This window comes from Sinohyriopsis cumingii, chromosome 1 (genome assembly GCF_028554795.1).
Source record: "Sinohyriopsis cumingii isolate HCF-2022 chromosome 1, ASM2855479v2, whole genome shotgun sequence".
In the NCBI taxonomy this organism is placed as follows: Eukaryota; Metazoa; Mollusca; class Bivalvia; order Unionida; family Unionidae; genus Sinohyriopsis; species Sinohyriopsis cumingii.
The window spans coordinates 7,626,019-7,648,550 of record NC_142961.1 but is presented as its reverse complement, the minus strand read 5'-3'; the positions used below and the strand labels follow the sequence as shown (position 1 = coordinate 7,648,550).

The 22,532-nt window shown below is 34.9% G+C and overlaps 1 protein-coding gene across 1 annotated transcript in view; it reads left to right on the top strand.

Annotated features, from left to right (window-relative positions):
- Positions 1–22,532, top strand: part of LOC149806377 (tRNA:m(4)X modification enzyme TRM13 homolog) — a 59,835-nt gene that overhangs the window by 257 nt on the left and 37,046 nt on the right. Inside the window, exons 2-6 of the mRNA XM_089952350.1 lie at positions 7,332–7,378; positions 8,379–8,445; positions 13,077–13,139; positions 13,700–13,769; positions 20,725–20,831. Coding sequence (XP_089808476.1) covers positions 7,332–7,378; positions 8,379–8,445; positions 13,077–13,139; positions 13,700–13,769; positions 20,725–20,831 — 354 coding nt within the window. The remainder of the gene's footprint in view (positions 1–7,331; positions 7,379–8,378; positions 8,446–13,076; positions 13,140–13,699; positions 13,770–20,724; positions 20,832–22,532) is intronic.

Genomic DNA, 22,532 nt, shown 5'->3' with positions numbered 1-22,532 from the left:
TTTGAGACAGTGACGTAAGTAAGGTGAAGCTGTTTGCATTTAAAACATGAACAGTGGAGAGAATGGTGGCATACCTCTATTCTACATTAATGTAATGTGGATGATATTTCTTTGAATATTGTACTTTAGGAAATTGTACATGATTTAAACACACTGCTAACTAAAATAAATGCAACCTTGTGCTAACAAAATCAGCCTGAATTTGTCTAAAGTACACTATCCATAGCAGCTATTAAAATAGGGAAAATGAATTTTGCCAGACTAGACAATACCAGCTTCTGATGGATTCGGCTAATGTGGGTATGTGAGAAAGCTTGCCAGTAGCTTCTTGTGGGTCGGTGGTTCTTTCCGGGGTTTTCCCGGGTTCTTCCTCCACCATTAATACTGGCCGCCATGTATAGCCCATCACGTGCTGAAAAATGGCGTTAAACCCTACAACAACAACCAGCTTCTGAAAGGGCAATGAATGAATTACCAAATATGTAAAATGTAAGAAAAGTTATCGGCTCTTTTTTATACAGTTTACCTCTAAAGTTCAGGAAGTGAAAATGACCAAGTAGAGCTAGCACTTTTTTGAAAGGTGCACATCTGGAGTAAAGCCAAGCTGTATACTCTATAACCCATATTACACCCATCAATCATACATCAAAATAATGGGAAATAAAGGTTCTTTAAATTATACCTAAGATATACAAGGTCTTTTTTAAATAGCCAGTATAACCAGTGAGGAAAGCCGGGGAAATTCTTTTTCTTTAAAATCCTAACCCTTTGCAAAATATGAAACTGTAGAGCGCCACCATAATATACGTTAACTTGGTCATGTAGGCGCATTTAAATTAAATATTGATTTTAATTTGTTGCTAATATATTTGAACCAGATTCTGTTCGGTTCAGATAGTTGAATGCTCTGGAGATAATTGTCACAAAAATTCCATATGAAAATTAAGTAGATAATTCTTATGTACAAATATATAGCCACAGTTACAAATACAGAATGTGTCTGGCATTGTTACAAATAAAATTCTGTAAAACGTTTAATGAGTAATTTTGTTCCATCTGTAATTTAAATGAATGTCATAGTTCTACAGAGTTTTAAGATACAATTGTTACTATTAGATATTCTTGTCTTTGAAAACATACTTTTTTAATTACTTTTTCAAAACTGAATATATTATAGTTTACAAACATGTTGGAGGCAAAGTTCTGTGTTGGAGGGCATAATAGAAAACAAAGAACACTATTATTATAATCAATAATTAGTTTTATTTTCATACATTAATGAAAGTTTGTCCACAGAGGAGCAATAACATCCTAATAATACAATTTTGATATTTAAAGAACAATTTCGAAATATGTAGAAGCATTTGTTCGAGTACAAAAATGTCTGTAATGTCTCATCATATTGTCATAATATGACAGATTGGATTTTAGAATATGACCTAAGTAACTTTTGACATGAAACAGCATGGCCATTAAGAGAGAGATGGTAATTTACAGAAGTGGACTGAAAAACCATGCATACCAATTTTGGTGTATTAAAGATATCATTTGCAAATGTATATTATTCACATATCTTTAACGATTTCCTTAAACCTGTGATGGATATACTTATCAGTGACATGTCATTAGCAGGGGCCCCGAGTGGCCAAGTGGTCTAACGCGCTCTCCATTACGGATCACTGCCATCTCACCTCTGTCTGCGTGGGTTTGAGTCTCGGATTCAGCCAATGTGGATATGTGAGAAAGCTTGCCAGTAGCTTCTCATGGGTTGGTGGTTCTTTCTGGGGTTTTCTCGGGTTCTTCCTCCACCATTAATACTGGCCGCCATGTATAGCCTATCATGTGCTGAAAAATGGCGTTAAACCCTACAACAACAACAACAACAACATGTCATTAGCATAACTATTATTGTTAAGAAATAGCACAGTTGGTGTCAAATATGTCCCCATGTGACACTGTCCCAATTTATGATTTAACTCGTCTATGTATATATTAAATAATCAAGGTGAAACAACACCTCCCTGCCTGACCCCAATGGTTACATGAAAGGAGCTGATACTGCACTTCTCCATTGCACATAGTACAACTGTGTATTTGAATATCATGCAACTTTGTAAAGCTTGTTCACTGATTGACTCTACTTACATCTAAAAAAACAAACACAGGGCTACCATGTTCTACTTAATAGTTGACAGTTTCCTTAAAGGAATAGAGGCATAAGTCTGTTGGATGTTGTTTTCTGAAACACTGATTATCAGAAATTGTGCCATAACGTCACTGGGTGGGACATGATGCTGCCTGTCTTCAGCATTATGCCCCAGTTCTTGACATTACTATAAATTGACACTCTGCAGACATCATGGTGATATGACTGAAATTTTTTTAAAGCTACATTAAAAATCCAAATCACACACACAACAAGATCACAAGGTAAATAGACATTTACAAAAAGCAAAGAGGAATCTCCTGTCTTAATAGTAATACCTGTTAATCTGGGATCATTATAGTCTTTAATAATTGAGAGAGATCAACGATTAATTAAGGTCTGGCTGTTCAAATGTCATTTTAAGATTCATCGGGTGATACTCAACTGCTCCGGTGGCCTAGTGGTTAGAGTGTCCACCTTGGATGCGGGAGGTTGTGGGCTCGATCCTTGGCCATATCATACCAAAGACTTTCAAAAATGGTACTAACAGCTGCCTCGCTTGGTACTCAGCATTAAGAGGTTAGTGTTAGGACTGGTTGGCCTGGTGTCAAGATAATGTGACCAGGTGGGACATATTGGTACATGTTTGCGGCATGATGCCCCAGTGCTAGACATTACTATAAACTGCCACACTGCTGACATCTTAGCGATATGACTGAAAAATTGTTAAAGCTACGTTAAAAATCCAAGTCACACACACACTGGTGATACTCCTGATCAATAAAACTGCTGACAAACACTGTCAAATAGTCACAATTCTTGTAGTAAACAGATGTCAGAAGTATTGCATAAAGTTTTGTATACTTATAGTTATAGGATAACAGTTATGCATAAAGTATCCATTATTTATATTTGAGCCCAATATAGTAAAACTTTAGAATATTAGAGATTAATTCTGACTTTGATAGTAGTCTGTAACCAATGTAATCCTTGGCAACTCATCCACATTCATTATCACATTGTGAGTAAGGTTATCATAGGTGATTTTGAAGCTGGCACAAGTATTATATTGTGTATGTAGTTTCTCCATGTGGGTTGACTTAACTCCACAGTACATGCTTTATTTGAGAGGAAATGTTTGATTCTAGAGTTTCAGGGGGAAGTCTTGACATGAATATGCATCGCTGTTGCATTAGACACACTGTGCACAAGTGGGAGGTTGCTTCCCATTATCACTATCACTATCAGACTTTCTTAGAAACTGGTATGTGGTTGGTACATTTGTAAACATATTAACTTATCACCGATATAGATTTATATGTGATGGTTTATGTACAAATGCAGCCCAAAAGGGGGTTCTTGATCTGCAGAGATCGTCTGAAGATGTAATAAATTTTAATGCATTTGGTCTGAGATTTTGCTGTTAAATTCGCATTGAGTTCAGTGTTGGACTGAACTGAATTTGAATTGTCAATATGAGGTGGGAAAATACATGTGACTGTCCAATATGTACGAGTCTGTTCGCATGCAAATTTCAATGTACATAGTCTCTGCTTAGACTGATTTTAGAATGTCCACTGAATGTTTTACATTTTCCATGTCCTTCAATAAAACTGACATGACCTCATAAATGCATGATACAGCTGGCAGCTGTGATGGCTCAGGGCACAAAAACTTGTTATATCATTTGGGTCTATGGACAGAAATAGATTCAACATATCTTTTCCTATTACTTGCAGATTTATCAGTACCCTTCTCCTTAGTATTGTCTTGTCTGTTTGTACAACTAAGGACAGGGTCTGTTTTGCTGTCTCGATGTCAGTGTTACCATGTGTCAACACTGAGTTTTACAAAATGATCATAGGGCACAGAGGGTTCAATTTCTTCTGTACAAAACAAAGCAGTTCTCTTATTGATGTCTATCAATAGACCACTGTCGTTCGTAATGTGCTACAAAATGTGTGGGGATTCTCATCACCTTAGGAAATCTTGTCAGCTCACATTTCTTACAGAGGAATAAACCTCCCTGACATAATTGACACTAGAGTTTCCACAATGTTTGCATTGCATGTCTAACTTAGGTGGTGATCTACAGTTTCATATTTTGCGTAGGGGTAGATTTTTAAAGAAAAAGAATTTTGCTGGTTTTTCTCACTGGTTTTACTGGCTGTTTAAATAAGACCTTTTATATCTTAGGAATTGTTTAAAGAATTTTTAATTCCCTTTATTTTGGTATATGATTGATTCATTTAATATGGGTTATAGTATACAGCTTCCCTTAATATGTGCATCTTTTGAAAAACTGCTTGCTTTGCTTGGGCATTTTCATTTCTTGGACTTAAGATGTAAACTGTGAAAAAAAGGAGCTTTTAACTTAATTTACATTTTATATAGTTGGTGATTCATTCATTGCACTTTCAGAAGCTGGTATTGTCTTGTCGAGCAAAATTCATTTTTTCTATTATAATAACTGCAACTACTTTAGACTAATTCAGGCTGATATTTTGAGCACAAGGAATAGTCATATTAGTTAGCTGTTTGCTTGGATCATGTACAGTTATCATAAGTACTGTATCCAAAGAAATTTCAGCTCCAGTATGTGAAAGTAACATTGAGTTATACCAACATCATTCTCTCCATTTTGCATGTTACAGATGTAAACAGCTTCACCCTACACATAGCACTCTCTCAAAAGTTCGTATCTGTAGAGCGCCCCTTGAAAATTTCAAGGGATAGATTAAAATAGCAAGTAAAAAGATATAAAACACTGGGTACTCTGCCACACAGCATTATAGCCGCCAATGTGGGTACGTGATAAAGTTTCTTGGTAGCTTCTTGTGGGTTGGTAGTTCTTTCCAGGGTTTTCCCAGGTTCTTCCTCCACCATTTATACTGGCTGCCATGTATAGCCTATCTTGTGCTGAAAAATGGCGTTAAACCCTACAACAACAACAACAGCAACATTATAGCGATGTTATATTGAATAATTATAAATCACAAGAGTCGTTTACAGTCTTGGCCAGATACTAAACTGGATCAAGAAAAGAGGACATCAGGTCTTTTATAACAAGTAACAGGGTAATACTAATTTTTGTTAAACAATTTCAGCTTTCATTGTGACATCACAGCACATGACATTCCTGGTTTTTATTGGATCACCCCTTTAGGTTGACAGTGTCCAAAAATGTCCATGTACATTTGTTATGACTACATGGTCTTAGACTAAGTAACAGAAAAGAGCAGAAACCAAGTTTAGTAAAATTCAGCAAACAATTTATTTTCCTTGAATACAAAGTGAAAATTTACAGGGAACTTACATTATTGTGAATTCAATCCCAATACTGTATTCCTGAAAGTGCTAATGTATAGAGTATTCCAAATGACTTCCAATGGTATTCCAAATGAATTCCAGTATTGAATGTCCTGATTTACAAATAGCCTGGAATAGTGTTGATGTGCTAACAGTCTTGATGTATCACAATGATATAATGCAAAAGTTCTCTAAATGAATTCACATTAATCCCAAATTAGATGTTTTGTCTGAAAGTATTACTGACCATGTTCTGTTGAGAGTGCATGCAAGGACATGCAACTGACTGGCAAATAAACAATGCCCTATTATGTTGTAATGGAGTTTAAATTGGTGATGACACAAATATAAATCATGAAAGTAATCAAAGCTTTCGCAGTTTGATTAGGACAGTATTGTCAGATCGTCAGTATGCCATAATAATAATAATAATAACTGCCATTTAAGTAAGTGTGATTTCTATAGGGCAGTTAGGTTTCACTAGAAACATTTTAAAAGGTGCAGGAAAGTAAGTTGACTCAGAAATGAATTGGCAGAATGAATTCATTTTTCGGGAAGTAGGCTTGTGATTAAATTATGCTAATAACAACAAAAGGATAAAAGAAACAATAGGTGAATGTTCCGTTTGACTGGTGATACTTGAGTTTCAGTAATACAAGCATGTGTTAATTCATCTTGACATTAAGGGTTCCATTCTGCAGTCTCAAGCTATATGTACATGTTTTTAGGTACCTTATACGTTCTAAGATTAATTCATGGTGTCTATAGACCTCATGCTATATCCCACCTTTATTCATTAGGGTCAGCTCATAAGGCATTTAACACTGTTTACTAATTAACATATTTATTTTGAATTAGTTTCTTGCACATATGCTGCTTGATATTTTTTTTCATTCCTTCTTTGTTCGGTTTAATGGAGGTAATTCTCATTCATACATATGGTACAGTGTAATGCTGTGTTTACTTTTGTTAGCTTCTTTTATTAAACTTCAGATGCTTTTTTACTATTTTACAAAGAAAATCACACTGTAGTCTAAGTGATCATTCAGGGAATTTGAACTAAGTATCAATAGTTTGATTGTTTTGGTTTATTTTTTCATTTTTGGTGTTGTTGTAGGGGTAAAATAACATTAAAATTGTACATGCATAATATTTGAAAATTCTGTTTACTGAAAGTATTTTCTCTTTAGTGTGATATTATAAATGGCTAAGAATTCAATCTTGATATTAATAAAATATTTGAGCATGTGCTTTTTCATTTTCCTTTGTATCCTTTTGAAAGTGAGAGAGTCCTATGTTTATGCCAGGGACCCTCATAAATATGCAGGGGACTCCACAAGTTCCATGAGGGATGCGTCCTGGACTCCTCATCCTGAAATACTGTTGAGAGCCTTGTAAAGTGATTGGGCAACAGTACTTAAAACACAAGGCATCTAAACATTTATGCCAAAACGGATATAAATACTGTCTGAAGCTCAGTTTTATGCTTATTATAGATAAGAAGGATTTTCTCACTTTTCAACACATTTTAGGTCCTAGTATGATTGCATTTGTGTCATGATGGATACATTAACATGTAATTCAAAGACACTGTGTTAGAAAGCAAAGAAAAGATTTTAGTAGAAAGCACCTCAGAATTGAAATGCTAATTAATTAAGTTCATTAGGAAAGATAAGGCATTTACTTAGCATAGGTCCCTTTATGTAATTTTATATAATTATTACAACTGGTTTTTGGTCGAAGCAATATCTGAAGATTCGATAATTACATTGAAATACTTTCTGCATCACTTTCATCTTTATCATTATTGTCATTGCTATGGTTTTCCTCATCATTATCATTACATATATTAATCTTTTTGATGTATCTATTGCAGGTTAATTTGGAAAGGAAAAGAATTAGTTGTCCACTGAATCCCAAGCAGTAAGTGACGTTTGTTCCTTAGTTTAGTGTCACAAATAATCTATTGGAAAGTAATAACTGTTATTATGTTTCTTTGGTCTTGGTCAGCTATAAGCTTATTTTGTTCTTTCAGTTTTAATAGCTCATCTGAATGATTTAGTAAAATTCACTTTTCCTAGAAATTCATCCATTGTTATAACTCGAGCATCAGATGAGTCACTTGTAGAAATTAACTCAGTTCTGATAAATGTAAATATTCATCATGCATGATTACCTTTTTTATATTTGTAGATGTTGTAATGGTAAAAAGTACTGAGGTATTTTTAAGAATCTGTTGAATGTCTAATGAAATATGACAACATATTAACAATTAATAGTAGGGAAGGCTGTTAGAACAATGGTTATTTGAGTTAATTAACTATACATCTCAAAATTGCAGTGAATGGGTTATTGTTACTACTTGCTTATAATATGGGTTCAACTGCACACAGTTTAGTCCTTTATCTATGGTTGCATAATGCAGATCAGGGTCTGTGTTATTCTACTAATTAGTCCTTATAAATTGAAAAGACCCAGATCAGTCAGTACATTATGTAATGGCAGATCTTGGTCTGTGTAGTTTGCAGTTGGATGTAACCTATAATCCATTATATACAGTCTATCATAATCACCATGCATCTTTGATAAATTGTAATTTCTGATAAAGTTCAATCTCTCATTTATTTTAGTTTGATTCTACATCTGGTACATATTTATTTGATTTAGTAAAGTGGGAGTAATTAAATTTTGTAAACTGGCAGAGATAAAATTGGAAAAGGAGGAGGGTGTAACACATTTTCTGCAAACTGAACCCTGAAGACAAGAGTTTAGCTTAAGAAATTAAGTTATTTCATGGTTTGTGAAAGTGGAGTTTATGTTGATAGTCATTTTGTTTGTGTGTCATGCAGTCTGTGAAAACATACTAATTTGCCAAAATGCACCCATGGCCATTTTTGCTTGTAATGTCAGATATTGTTTGCAGCTCATGTTATGAAGACCAGGTTCAAAAACACTTGCAGAAATGTCAGAGAGCACAAGGGGAGCTGCCAGTAAGTGAGTTTTACATCATATGCATGTAATTTTGTTAAAGATTTTTGTACTGTGATTCCTAAGCTACCCATAAAAGAAGTTCATTGTGTACACCTGGCTACTGACTGGTTTAAATAACAAATATTTTAGAAGCACTTTAAAATAAGTCATTACAACAACAACATAATGATTATAACTTCAGCAGGTGGTTTTTATATCTTATAGTCTTTGTTATTATTACAATAAAACATTTGCTTGCTTCATTTTTTGGTGTAAGATAAGTTACTTTTAGAAAATTAATTATATCCTGTGTAACCTTTTTTTACATCTACTCTGTGCAAATGAAGATAGTTTTGTCATGTACATATGTAAGCCAATGGTTTATTGGCTTACTTGCATACTTTTGCAATATACATCTTAGAAGAGTTGCTGTTCTTCATATCAGTGACTAAAAATCAAAATAAAGCTATAACTGCTGGGTGTTGGTTGTTAATATTGACAGGAAGTGAAGACCAGTCAGGGATGGTCCTGGCTTTTAAAAAGCTGTCGCCCAAAAAATCGCCAACCTCAGTATTTTGTCGCCAATTTTCAAAAAGTGTCGCCAGAACAAGTAGTGTACATTTTTCCAAGTGTTAATTTAGTCTATTAATGTAACAGGCAATGAAAATTACAAGAGATGGGTTAGTTAATTCTTTAATTACAACAAGCATTAACAAAATGTTACAAAGTGTTACATGAAGATCCGTCGCAATTTTAGGGCTGCCCACTTGTTGAATGCAGTTTCAAAGTTTAATTTTTCACATCTGTACATGCTGATTCTCATGAAATTCTCGAGAGATGAGATGCAGAGTTTATTTCTGATGTCAGTTTTTATGAGGTTCATCTTACTGAATCCACATTCAGAGTCCACAGCACTGACAGGTGACATCAGTAGTCTATCAGCAGCTCCCCCCCCCCCTTTATGGCTAGCTTCACAAAGCTTGTAGTGAATTTCTTCCTAAATCCCAAGAATGATCACTGAATGCTGTATAAATTTTCTCGACAAACAAAATAGGATCTCCATTCCCACGAATGAAACTTGCACGAGTCAACACCTGGCAATATTGGACCGTATATATAAGCATAAATTCACACCCAATTTAGAGATTCTTTCACTCTTGTATTTTGAGAAATAAATAATTATTATTAATTATGCAAAACTGGTTGTTGTTTTTTTTTGTGCTATTTCTTGTTTCGGAGTTTAAGTCTCAGCAGCCGTAACACAGATTGATGGCAAAAGGAAAAGATCAATGAGTAAAATGCTGCACTGGTGACAGACATAATTGTGATTGAGATTTTTCCATTTGCTTTGTATTTATACACAGTAGTCGGTACTTCAAAGGTTATCAGTTTTCTATGAAGGTTCAGCAAAACTATTGTACTGGTATATGTAAAAAAAAAAAGAACCAACAGAAGATTTAGCCATTCAATTAATTGTATCTGTTCTATTCGCGTCTTCGGAAGTCGGTCAGTTGTAGGTATAGTTCGGTAGCATGATTGACCGTATCACAGCATACAGTACTCAGCCCAGATGTCAGCATAAGCAGATTACGATGTAACAATGCACTGTAAAGATGGGGTTGTCAATACGAACAAAGGATTGTTTGTGTAACAGATTGATTCCAATGCATTGCTTAGTCAAGTTTGTGGCTTCCTTTCGTTCTCCCTTTTAATTTATCCAGTCCAGATCTATGATTGTATGTACAAATTAAATAACCAAAAAGTCTGTCGCCAAAAAAATCGCCAGATGGGATATTTTTGTAGCCATTAAGGAAAAAAAATCACAATTTGCGACATTGGCGAAGCCCAGGACGATCCCTGCCAGTGTTGGAAATAATTGCTAAAACGTTTGAAAGAAATAGTCCTGTTTCCTGTTTAACTTACTTGTTCCGTCATTACTTTAATCAAACAAATACTATCTGGACTACCAAAATATGCTAGCAGAGAAGCACTTTATTTTGAAATGGGATGACATACTCTCATAGAAAGATGAAACATAAAATATAACAACCAGTCTCTGGATTATATAATTGATTTGCTCCCATCTTGTTCATGAGCCTTTCAATCTGAGAAAACTGAATAATATCATTCAGTATTAATATAGAACCTCTTCTTTCAAAAAATCTTATATACCAGAACTTATCAACTTGTGTAATGATCTGTTACAATCCACAAGAAATGGTTCATCTGTTTTTAAATTAACCTTCAAGAAAGACATTATTCTTCATTGGACATTCCTGCTCTAGAAATAGAACACTTCTAAGCACCAGTAACTGTTACAGTTAATATCAAATAATTTTCCATCTATGGTTGCTCTAAACCCTGGGTGCCACATTTATGCATCAGGAGGTAGTACACTACTCTGAGCTCAGTAGCATGAAGGTCATTTAAGATACATCAAAATGGGTGGTATTACAGAAACGTTGACATCCATAGCTCTACAATGATACCAAATAATCTCAACTTTCTACTTGCATTACAGAGGGAAAAACACATTTTTTGAGACATGATATTTTTACACAAAAGATTTTGCCCATTGTTGGAATCGGATTTTGTGTCTGGATTTTAGACTTTTTGTTCTCAGATGCAAGGCAGACCAGTCTGAACTGCACACAGACAGGTGAACCTTTGCAAAAAGTAGGATAAGTTGGGGATGTGCAGGAAAACTTGGGGATGTGCAGGAAAAAGTGATGGGTCCAAAAAGTGACCCCCCCAAAAAAAAAACTCCTCCAACTTTTACCCTTCTGCACATGTGTGAGCAAAATAGCCAATGAAAACTGATGTTTTCTAACACAGCTAGGTTCTTGGAAGCTGATTTATTGGGATCTTTTCAGAAGTAGCAGCCCCCAAAAATTTCCCTACTCACATTTCAGGTGAAAATGACAGAAATCTCCAGGGGTTAATGAGATAATGTGTCCATTCTCTCAACCTCAATTGGTGCACCATATTCTATTTTTCTTTGTTTAGTATGCCAAAATTCCATTTCACATTTAGAATTTACATCTTTAACAGTTAGGAAAAATTCTCCATGAGTGACCTGTAACTTATACATCAATTATGAAAATATTTTTTGAAGTTAAGAAAATCAGAAACTATCAGTCATGATTTTCTCATGCCAGTTTGCTACACAAATTAATATCCAACATGATTGAAAATGGTGACTGTTTGCTTTTTATATTAACAATTACCTAAACTATTGTTGGCATTAAGTTTAAGTTAAATAGCAATAAATAGTATTAATAATTGTTGAAATTTTTTTATATTTTTTCCAATTTATAACGAGTTTATTATTTTTGAAAAAAATGACATGAAAAAGTTTAAATATCTATTATTTTTAAAAAAAAAATTAAGTAGTTTTTCTTTTCTAGAATTTATTTAAGATGGGAATTATTATAACAATTCGCATATGTATCATTTACATTTCAGACACAAAGTCTTTTAAATATATGATACTAAGTTACATTATTTTCAATAATAATTAAAAAAACTTCAGGCAAATTATCTCAGTAGTTTTGAATTAATGGTTTATTTTGAGGATGTACTATAACAGGAAAGTATTATAATTCCATTTCATATAAGACAGTTCAGTTTTGCTTCATTTTGTAAATTAACTTTATTGCTCATTTATGATCAGCCATTGTATATTCTCTTATTGCCTTTAGTTCATTGTCATGACCATATTTAAATGCTTCAGAATTAGGCTGAATATATGAATATAAAATTATTTTTACAACACCCTCAGGGTTTTTGCACTTCATTGCCTTCCAGAATTTGAAGCTGTTAGCTTTGTGTGATTTAGATGTATATTTGATACTTGAAATAAAATTCAGCATGTTTTATACATGCATATAGTTTATGTGTTTTCATACATGCACAAATAAGAGCCAGAATGTAATAATGTTCTCCTAGCAGTGAGCTCCTCCATTTTGAAATTTGAGATTTTGCAAGACAATGAGAGATCATTATTTACAAGCGTTGTGAAAAACTAGCTTATTACATAAATGTATATTCATGTTATAGTCTGTTTTGCTTTAAGGCATAAATGTATATGTATGTTATATTCTGTTTCTATTTCTTTGTAATAACAAAAAGTATGTAAACCTGTGTTGTTACAAGTTGGTAGAAATAGCTTACTGAGCGAGGGTTCTTTTTATTTTTACCAGAAATTCAATCTTTAGGTAACAGTTAATCTGTGCCAGTGTCTGTCAAGGAGAACTATTTAAATGAAGAAGAAAATGGATTCCTGAACCTGATTTATTTTAACCATTCATCATGATAGAGTGATGGAGCATGTTTAAATTTGTTTAGTATGTTGAAGCATAAATTTTGATGAATATTTTTCAAGCTATTGCAGAGTATAAGTCAAGTCCAGCTGCATTCAGTATAGACCCTGGTCTACCATCTGATAATGTTCTGGCAGATCAGAGTCTGTGTTGTTTGTTCTACAGATTAATCTTAACTAACCGCATAGACCCAGATTTGCCACTGCATTCTGTGATGGAAGATCTGAGTCTGTGCAGTTTGCTGTTGGACTCAACTTATAATTAAGTATATCTAATCTTCATCAAGACACATTATATTTTATATATATTCTTCAATTTTTCTTTTTCAGCCGTATCATAATGTAGGTATCAACTCAGGAGACAGTGGAGGAGAAAATGTTCCTGATCCTAAGGTAAGCTGGATTATGCATGATACTATTGATGTTTCTATTATTTAATTAAAAGGATATGTACTTACCCCAAACCTATATTTGTTTGTTTTTTATGCTGCACCACAAATGTGGAAGGAGCACAGTGTTACACTTTTCTGTCCTTTCCACATTTTGGTTATGTTTTGTAATAAGGTCACTCAGACATGGCATCTGGTTAAGTTTATATTTAGATCCTTGTGGTAGATAATTTGGGTAAGTTTTTTATTTAGGTCATGGGCATAGCATTTGTGTTCTAGGAACACATCTTATGTTCATCAATTTTTTCATCCTGAAATAAGTAGTCCTTGAAGGGACACAATGTTCATAAGCATGAATGTATTTTGAATGCTTTGAAATCTGTTGGTAAATTAATTATGTCTGTTGAAAATATAAAATTTAAAGATGCTTAATTTATGTATTTTTGTTTCTTTGGGTCTTTTTACTCCCTTCCTTGCATTCTCACTTAATCTCTTTCTTTCATTCTGTGTGGTTTCATAGCTCAAATGTCCTGTGTTATTTCAGTGTTTTTATTTTGTGAACAGGTAACAGTTCTATCAGTTTCTACAGAAGAGCTTCAGGAGCTGGTGGCCAAAGTGAACATACTTTTTGAAGGTATAGGTCTTTTATCAAGATTTAAAATAACTATCCCATAATTTTATGTACACACAGTGAAACTATTGAAAACAGAATACAATCACAGGACTGACCGAAATGTCTCGTTCTCAGAGGGTCAGGTGTTCAGGAGTGCCAAAAGAGGGAGTGATTCAGGTACTTCCATAACATTTAATGGCCACTTTTATGCTAAGTCTTACCAATGCTTCATGTCTGTTTGGACCCAGTTTGAGTGTATATACTTCTGGTATGTCACACATTAAATATCATTCTTTCAGTTTGTTACTGGTGGTTACTGTATACTCTTCACTTATAGACATACCGTAAGTGTAGAGTATACAGTAACCACCAATAAGAAACTGAAACAGTGAATATCCTACTTTCAGTGCTTAGTGGTGGTTACTGTAGCTCTTCACTTCTGGTATGTACACAGTGAATATCCAATTTTCAGTTATTATTGGTGTTTTCTATTTACTCTACACTTCTGGTATGTACACAGTGAATATCCTACTTTCAGTGCTTATTGGTGGATACTGTTTACTCTATACTTCTGGTATGTCACACAGTGAATATCCAACTTTCAGTTATTATTGGTGTTTTCTGTTTACATTTCTGGTATGTACACAGTGAATATCCAACTTTCAGTTCCTGTATACAGTATACAGTAACCACCAATAAGAAACTGAAACAGTGAATATCCTATTTTCAGTGCTTAGTGGTGGTTACTGTCGCTCTTCACTTCTGGTATGTACACAGTGAATATCCAATTTTCAGTTATTATTGGTGTTTTCTATTTACTCTACACTTCTGGTATGTACACAGTGAATATCCTACTTTCAGTGCTTATTGGTGGATACTGTTTACTCTATACTTCTGGTATGTCACACAGTGAATATCCAACTTTCAGTTATTATTGGTGTTTTCTGTTTACATTTCTGGTATGTACACAGTGAATATCCAACTTTCAGTTCCTGTTGGAGGTTACTGTTTACTCAGGACTGGAATAGATTAGTATCAAACCTTGCAACCAGCCAGAAGAGGGTAGTCATAATGTATACAGCACATAAAAGATTAACTGATTTCGGGTTGAAAGTAAACATAGGTTATTAAGGTTTTTGAAACATGATAGTCCAGAACCAGATTTCTCCATTATAGTTTATTATATTGAATATTGTATAACCAGGTTTGTTAGCTTGGAGTCCATAATCAGAAACTGCAGGTCCTGACAGTTGGGATTCACACTGAAGAGAGCCCTGGTTGAAGTTTTTGTATTGTTCAGATCTGCAACGTCCTGACAGTTGGGATTCACACTGAAGAGAGCCCTGGTTGAAGTTTTTGTATTGTTCAAATCTGCAGGTCCTGAAAGTTGGGATTCACACTGAAGAGAGCCCTGGTTGAAGTTTTTGTATTGTTCAAATCTGCAGGTCCTGAAAGTTGGGATTCACAATGAAGAGAGCTCTGGTTGAAGTTTTTGTATTGTTCAAATCTGCAGGTTCTGAAAGTTGGGATTCACACTGAAGAGAACTCTGGTTGAAGTTTTTGTATTGTTCAGATCTGCAGGTCCTGACAGTTGGGATTCACACTGAAGAGAGCCCTGGTGGAAATTTTTGTATTGTTCAGATCTGCAGGTCCTGAAAGTTGGGATTCACACTGAAGAGAGCTCTGGTTGAAGTTTTTGTATTGTTCAAATCTGCAGGTCCTGAAAGTTGGGATTCATACTGAAGAGAGCCCAGGTTGAAGTGTTTGTATTGTTCAAATCTGCAGGTCCTGAAATTTGGGATTCACACTGAAGAGAGCCCTGGTTGAAGTTTTTGTATTGTTCAGATCTGCAGGTCCTGTACATTGGGATTCACAATGAAGAGAGCCCTGGTTGAAGTTTTTGTATTGTTCAAATCTGCAGGTCCTGAAAGTTGGGATTCACACTGAAGAGAGCTCTGTTTGAAGTTTTTCTATTGTTCAGATCTGCAGGTCCTGACAGTTGGGATTCACACTGAAGAGAGCTCTGGTTGATGTTTTTGTATTGTTCAGATCTGCAGGCCCTGTAAGATGGGATTCACACTGAAGAGAGCTCTGGTTGATGTTTTTGTATTGTTCAGATCTGCAGGTCCTGAAAGTTGGGATTCACACTGAAGGACACACGGTACTAATTATACGGAAGAACTGTGAACCAGTCTAGAAATGGGTGAAGAAATGATAGAGTATTTACAGGTTTGGTGGTCCATAATTGGTTAATAATGAAAATTAAAATTTTAGGAAAAATATCTTTTGAGAGCTTATCCTATATGTAATGTAAAAAAAATATTGACAAATTTCTACTGATGCAACTTTAGCATTTTTACAGGCTTGACTCAGGAGTACTCAATACTGAAAGTAGCACCTGATTCATTTGGTGCAGAATCAATAACACGTGTTTCATGCACATGTATGTAAACAAATTGCCGCGGGTCATATGGTGTTCTCCACACATAAGCTTGCACCAAGGTTAGATGTGCACGAAAAATTATAGGTGTCATTATCAGCACCCATAAATTTTAAGTTATTGAATTTTGAATATGATAGTGTTTCCATATGTTTACCATTGGAGTGGAATTAGTACCGTGAGTCCTATATGCGACCTATACCATAATAGGAGTTTGTTGTTTCCATGGTTACCACGTGCATACAGGGTATCAATTTGGTGGTTTTTACATATGACAATCATAATGGAGTCTTTTTATCATGGTTTGAATGTGATTTTGGAGAAAAATTCTATTCAAAAGACAGATGGGGATGGTTTTATACAATGGAGAGTGGAAGTAGATAGCTCAGGCCATAGGGAAAAGAGCATAGTATGGCCTGATGGCAGAATTTCATATGATGGTACCCATAGATTGGCCTATATGGTTAAATACCATTTAACATGCAACAATTCCCCAAAAGGGGGTTGGGGTGGGGGAGATTTTATATGTAAGCCACTTATGTCACAATCACTTATGTATCAGTGCTGATCATTTAACTTTAGAGACACACTCAGCAGATCAAAGCAGAGAACATTGTAAAAATAAGGACTGTGCACAAAACTGCACATGCTGCATTGCCTCAACCTGTAAATTGAATTATTATATGTCGAGTCACATTGAATATCAATTATACCGGTCTTTTTTCTTATCCTAGAATTAAACTCCTTGACACCTATTCTATGTTCAGCATGTTTCTCATATTGGTACATTACATTTTTGGGTACACAGTATTGGAACTTTTCTGCATTTCTTTTGTTGAGGGAGCAGGGAGGGATATTTTCACTTAAAATAATAGTTTTCAACCCTTCATTCCAAATATAACTCTGCAAAAGTCCTATCTGTATTGCATTCTTTACACAGGTAGTTTTTCTTCCCCAAACTCTCTTCATACAGTTGAAACATTCTTGATGTATAACTGCATGGTGAACATACTGCTCTCTCCCACCAAACCAGATCTCTTTTTTCTTCATGTACCAAGTCCCATGATAGAAAACCTTCATACTCAGGGTGTTGCAACTTGTGGTCTCAGAACACATTATTCCAAATCTCAGCATTTGATTACTGCGTGCACTAAGCGATATGTGTTTTGTTCACCATATATGTTGTTGTGAATAAATGAAAACAAGCTTCATGTCAGAAATATGGTTTCATATTTGAAACAAAAGCTATTTATAAAACCTACATTGCTCTGTTCTTACCATCAAGTAATAGTAAGGAATCATTTAGCTGTAAATTAGAGCTTGCTATTTGGTTTGCCAAATCAAGGTGTATTACCTCCCCTTTGAATGTAATTGAGTGATTGTAATGTTTGCTTTGTTTCTCTTTTGTTCAATAATGTATGCATTTTTTCAGCTTTATATTAAAAAGTAAGTAATTTAACACTGCTTATAGTGGAAAGCAGCCACAGTAATGATTTTTAGACTTTTTCTTAACTTTTTATGAGCTTTGGGTAAATGTAGGTATATGTTTATGTATTAGACAACTTCAATATGCAATTCAGTTCTATTACTTAAATTTAACAAGTAGTGTATTCAGTGACAATTTTTATCAGTGTCTGCATATTGCATAGAGACATGAACTTGTCTTGGCATAGCAAAGTTTTTCACACATTTCTCCACCTCCAGCATACTTAATAGCTTGAGTCATAACAGTTTGTGCATACACTTTCTGTCTTCAACATCAATGTCAGCATTATAGGAACTTTGGATAGCTTTTTCAAATTTGTCTCTTGATGTCCTTATGTAACATACCTCATGTTGATGTGTTATTTGGGTTGATACACATTCCCCCCCACCCCCTTTGTTGTGGGGAACATTACCAGGCTTGAAGAAATTACTCTGTCTATTCTTTGCTTATTCACCCTTCCCCATAGTTTTATACTAAAAAGTAGCACTATGTTATTTAATTATTCAGTATAATACAGCTTATGGAACTCTTCCTTGGCTTTTATACCTTTTTATTAACATTTGGGGGTCATGAATCACATGTGATGATAGTTTAAATAAGTTTGGAATATCAGCATCTATTGATGCTTCATGGGTGTGTTTATTTGTTTTAGTCACAAAAGGGCAATGGCCTCGTATCATTTTGACCTGTCATGTGGTACACTTATTTGTTTTGTTTGATTGATGTGAATAGGGATGCACTGTGTGTTATTTCTGTGAGAGTCAGCAAGAAAAGAAATGCAATTTTGAAATTTAAAACATTTAAAACTTGTCTTATAGCCAGTGAGAGATGAAAATACAATGCGTCATGCAATTTGATACCCTGTGATGTCATACTTGCTGATGTCAGCATGCTTGTGTTTCTTTTGTGTAGCATGCATGCCATAGAAAGATAACATGAAGATACAAAGGCAGAAAACAATTATTTTAATAACAAGAATAAGCCATTAATAAGTACAATACAACACAGCAACATGTAATGCGGATGCAATTTAAGTACAGATATTGATATCACATAAAATGCTATTGCACTATTATCCATGCACAAGCATGGCCAATTCTTTCTTACAATTATGCTCTAATATCAAGGAGTAAAATACAACTTTTTCAAAAAAAATTAAATCTGGTTATAGGACACACGGTACTAATTATACGGAAGAACTGTGAACCAGTCTAGAAATGGGTGAAGAAATGATAGAGTATTTACAGGTTTGGTGGTCCATAATTGGTTAATAATGAAAATTAAAATTTTAGGAAAAATATCTTTTGAGAGCTTATCCTATATGTAATGTAAAAAAAATATTGACAAATTTCTACTGATGCAACTTTAGCATTTTTACAGGCTTGACTCAGGAGTACTCAATACTGAAAGTAGCACCTGATTCATTTGGTGCAGAATCAATAACACGTGTTTCATGCACATGTATGTAAACAAATTGCCGCGGGTCATATGGTGTTCTCCACACATAAGCTTGCACCAAGGTTAGATGTGCACGAAAAATTATAGGTGTCATTATCAGCACCCATAAATTTTAAGTTATTGAATTTTGAATATGATAGTGTTTCCATATGTTTACCATTGGAGTGGAATTAGTACCGTGAGTCCTGAAGAGAGCCCTGGTTGAAGTTTTTGTGTTGTTCAGATCTGCAGGTCCTGAAAGTTGGGATTCACACTGAAGAGAGCTCTGGTTGAAGTTTTTGTATTGTTCAAATCTGCAGGTCCTGTAAGTTGGGATTCACAATGAAGAGAGCCCTGGTTGAAGTTTTTGTATTGTTCAAATCTGCAGGTCTTGAAAGTTGGGATTCACACTGAAGAGAGCTCTGGTTGAAGTTTTTGTATTGTTCAAATCTGCAGGTCCTGTAAGTTAGGATTAACACTGAAGAGAGCTCTGGTTGAAGTTTTTGTATTGTTCAGATCTGCAGGTCCTGTAAGTTGGGATTAACACTGGAGAGCCCTGGTTGATGTTTTTGTATTGTTCAGATCTGCAGGTCCTGTAAGTTGGGATTCACACTGAAGAGAGCTCTGGTTGAAGTTTTTGTATTGTTCAGATCTGCAGGTCCTGTAAGTTGGGATTAACACTGAAGAGAGCCCTGGTTTATGTTTTTGTATTGTTCAGATCTGCAGGCCCTGTAAGATGGGATTCACACTGAAGAGAGCTCTGGTTGAAGTTTTTGTATTGTTCAGATCTGCAGGTCCTGAAAGTTGGGATTCACACTGAAGAGAGCCCTGGTTGATGTTTTTGTATTGTTCAGATCTGCAGGCCCTGTAAGATGGGATTCACACTGAAGAGAGCTCTGGTTGAAGTTTTTGTATTGTTCAGATCTGCAGGTCCTGACAGTTGGGATTCACACTGAAGAGAGCCCTGGTTGAAGTTTTTGTGTTGTTCAGATCTGCAGGTCCTGAAAGTTGGGATTCACACTGAAGAGAGCTCTGGTTGAAGTTTTTGTATTGTTCAAATCTGCAGGTCCTGTAAGTTGGGATTCACACTGAAGAGAGCCCTGGTTGAAGTTTTTGTATTGTTCAGATCTGCAGGTCCTGTACGTTGGGATTAACACTGAAGAGAGCCCTGGTTGAAGTTTTTGTATTGTTCAGATCTGTAGGTCCTGAAAGTTGGGATTCACACTGAAGAGAGCCCTGGTTGATGTTTTTGTATTGTTCAGATCTGCAGGTCCTGTAAGTTGGTATTCACACTGAAGAGAGCTCTGGTTGAAGTTTTTGTATTTTTCAGATCTGCAGGTCCTGTACGTTGGGATTAACACTGAAGAGAGCCCTGGTTGAAGTTTTTGTATTGTTCAGATCTGTAGGTCCTGACAGTTGGGATTCACACTGAAGACAGCCCTGGTTGAAGTTTTTGTGTTGTTCAGATCTGTAGGTCCTGTAAGTTGGGATTCACAATGAAGAGAGCTCTGGTTGAAGTTTTTGTATTGTTCAAATCTGCAGGTCCTGAAAGTTGGGATTCATACTGCAGAGAACTGTTTGAAGTTTTTGTATTGTTCAGTTCTTTTTTCCAGAGCATATTGGAGACATACCCTCTGAAATTCTTAGTCATGAATCGTTAAATGAAGAACTCAACAATCCTAGTTTGGGCTTACCAGCACTTCGTCACAGAAAACAACAGGTAGGTGTCTAAATAGGATGGTATAATATGTTGATTAATCCTAACTGGCAAAAATTGACCAATTGATCTCAAGTGGTTGATAAGGGTACCCCTTAAAACAGCAGCAGATCAGATTTTACCCAAATCAATTCCCAAAGGAACCACAGTGGGTACCCCAATGAATCATATTTTAGTTTTGATTTTATTTGTACTTTTCCACGGTTAAAAAAATAGCTCAGAGAAGGGAAGGATACAAATTTTGTTTTTATACATAGGTGAGTGTGGAATTTAAACTTGTTGAATTTTAAATAAAGCATTGATATGTAACATTCTTCCCTGTAAGACAGTTTGTGAGGACAACATTGGTCATGGAATTTGGAGATTGTCCATTTGCCACCTGATGTTTTGAAGTTGCCAGTTCAAAATTAAAAGTACAAGGCTTAGTTATCACAACAAGAAAACAAAGAATTATTACATTGTTGTTAAAGCAGATAATGTAATATTGTTAGAAAATTTGTAAAAATGCAATGTTTATGAGCCAGCTGCTTGCAGCTTAGGAGTTGGCTGCATTTAGGTCCATTTTGTTCTCTGTGTTGAAACCAGTGGTAGCTTTGTGGTTAAGGCTTTGGTATTGTGACCAGAGGGTTTGGGTTTAATTTCCACCATTGGATAAACCTGGATTAGCTACCATAGCATGTCCTTGGGCAAGACACCTGATTGTGATATAATGTTAAAAAATTTTCATTGCTGGGAAACACCAAACACAAAAAGACAGTATTCTCTGTGGATTTATTTTGATCTCCATTTGCCCCTCTTTTAGTGCATTGCATTGATAGACACAGATTAATAGGAGACATTGGTTTTGGGAATATGTAACTGAAAATAAAGAAAGGTTTTCCATGAAAGAATCTTGGTGTGTGTTTGTCCAAAGCTATTTGATGTTTATTGAGGCTTTGTCTGGCAACCCCGTAGTGATCTTTGTTCACCAAGGGTTATTGATCCACACTAGCTTGGTTGGTAGAGTATTGGACTTGTAATCAAATGGTTTGTGGGATCGATATCTGCAAAGGCCAGTCTTGGTGTGTCCTTGAGAGATGCATTTACCTCCCATTTTGGCATGATATAGCCATTAATGAGTTAAAAGTGTCATAAAAACCAAGAAACAGAAAACAAACTGTTGATCCTTTGAGGTGTTGGAATGATAACTCTTGGGTAGAAAAGATGGATAGTGACAAACACTAATCTTTGTCATAAATTCCATGTTATGTAGAGAAAATTATGCAAATTATTCTCATTTAAGATGTAAGATGAATAAGATTGTCTCACAAACCGGCTTAATTTGTATTACCTTCAATAATTCATTTTGATTCATGACCTTGTATCATAGCAGTAGACAAATAAAAATGGAACAAATTAGATTGTTTGTGTTGTTACTGAAAAAACATTGTTAGTCATATATAGCTTGGTATAGACACTTACTTAAACAGATTTTACATGTGCTAAAAAGAGAATTGTGATTTTTCTGGATAATCTATAGCAATTACAATTAATACTGTAAATAATTTAATAAGTTTTTTATAAAAATTAATCAAGCAGATCATCACTTCAAATAAAACGAAATCCTGAAGTAGTTTGAAGGGATGAAATGTCTAATCTGTAAATTGTTGTGTCAGTACTTTTGCTGTACTGATACATATATCGATATAGGTTGTGGAGAATTGA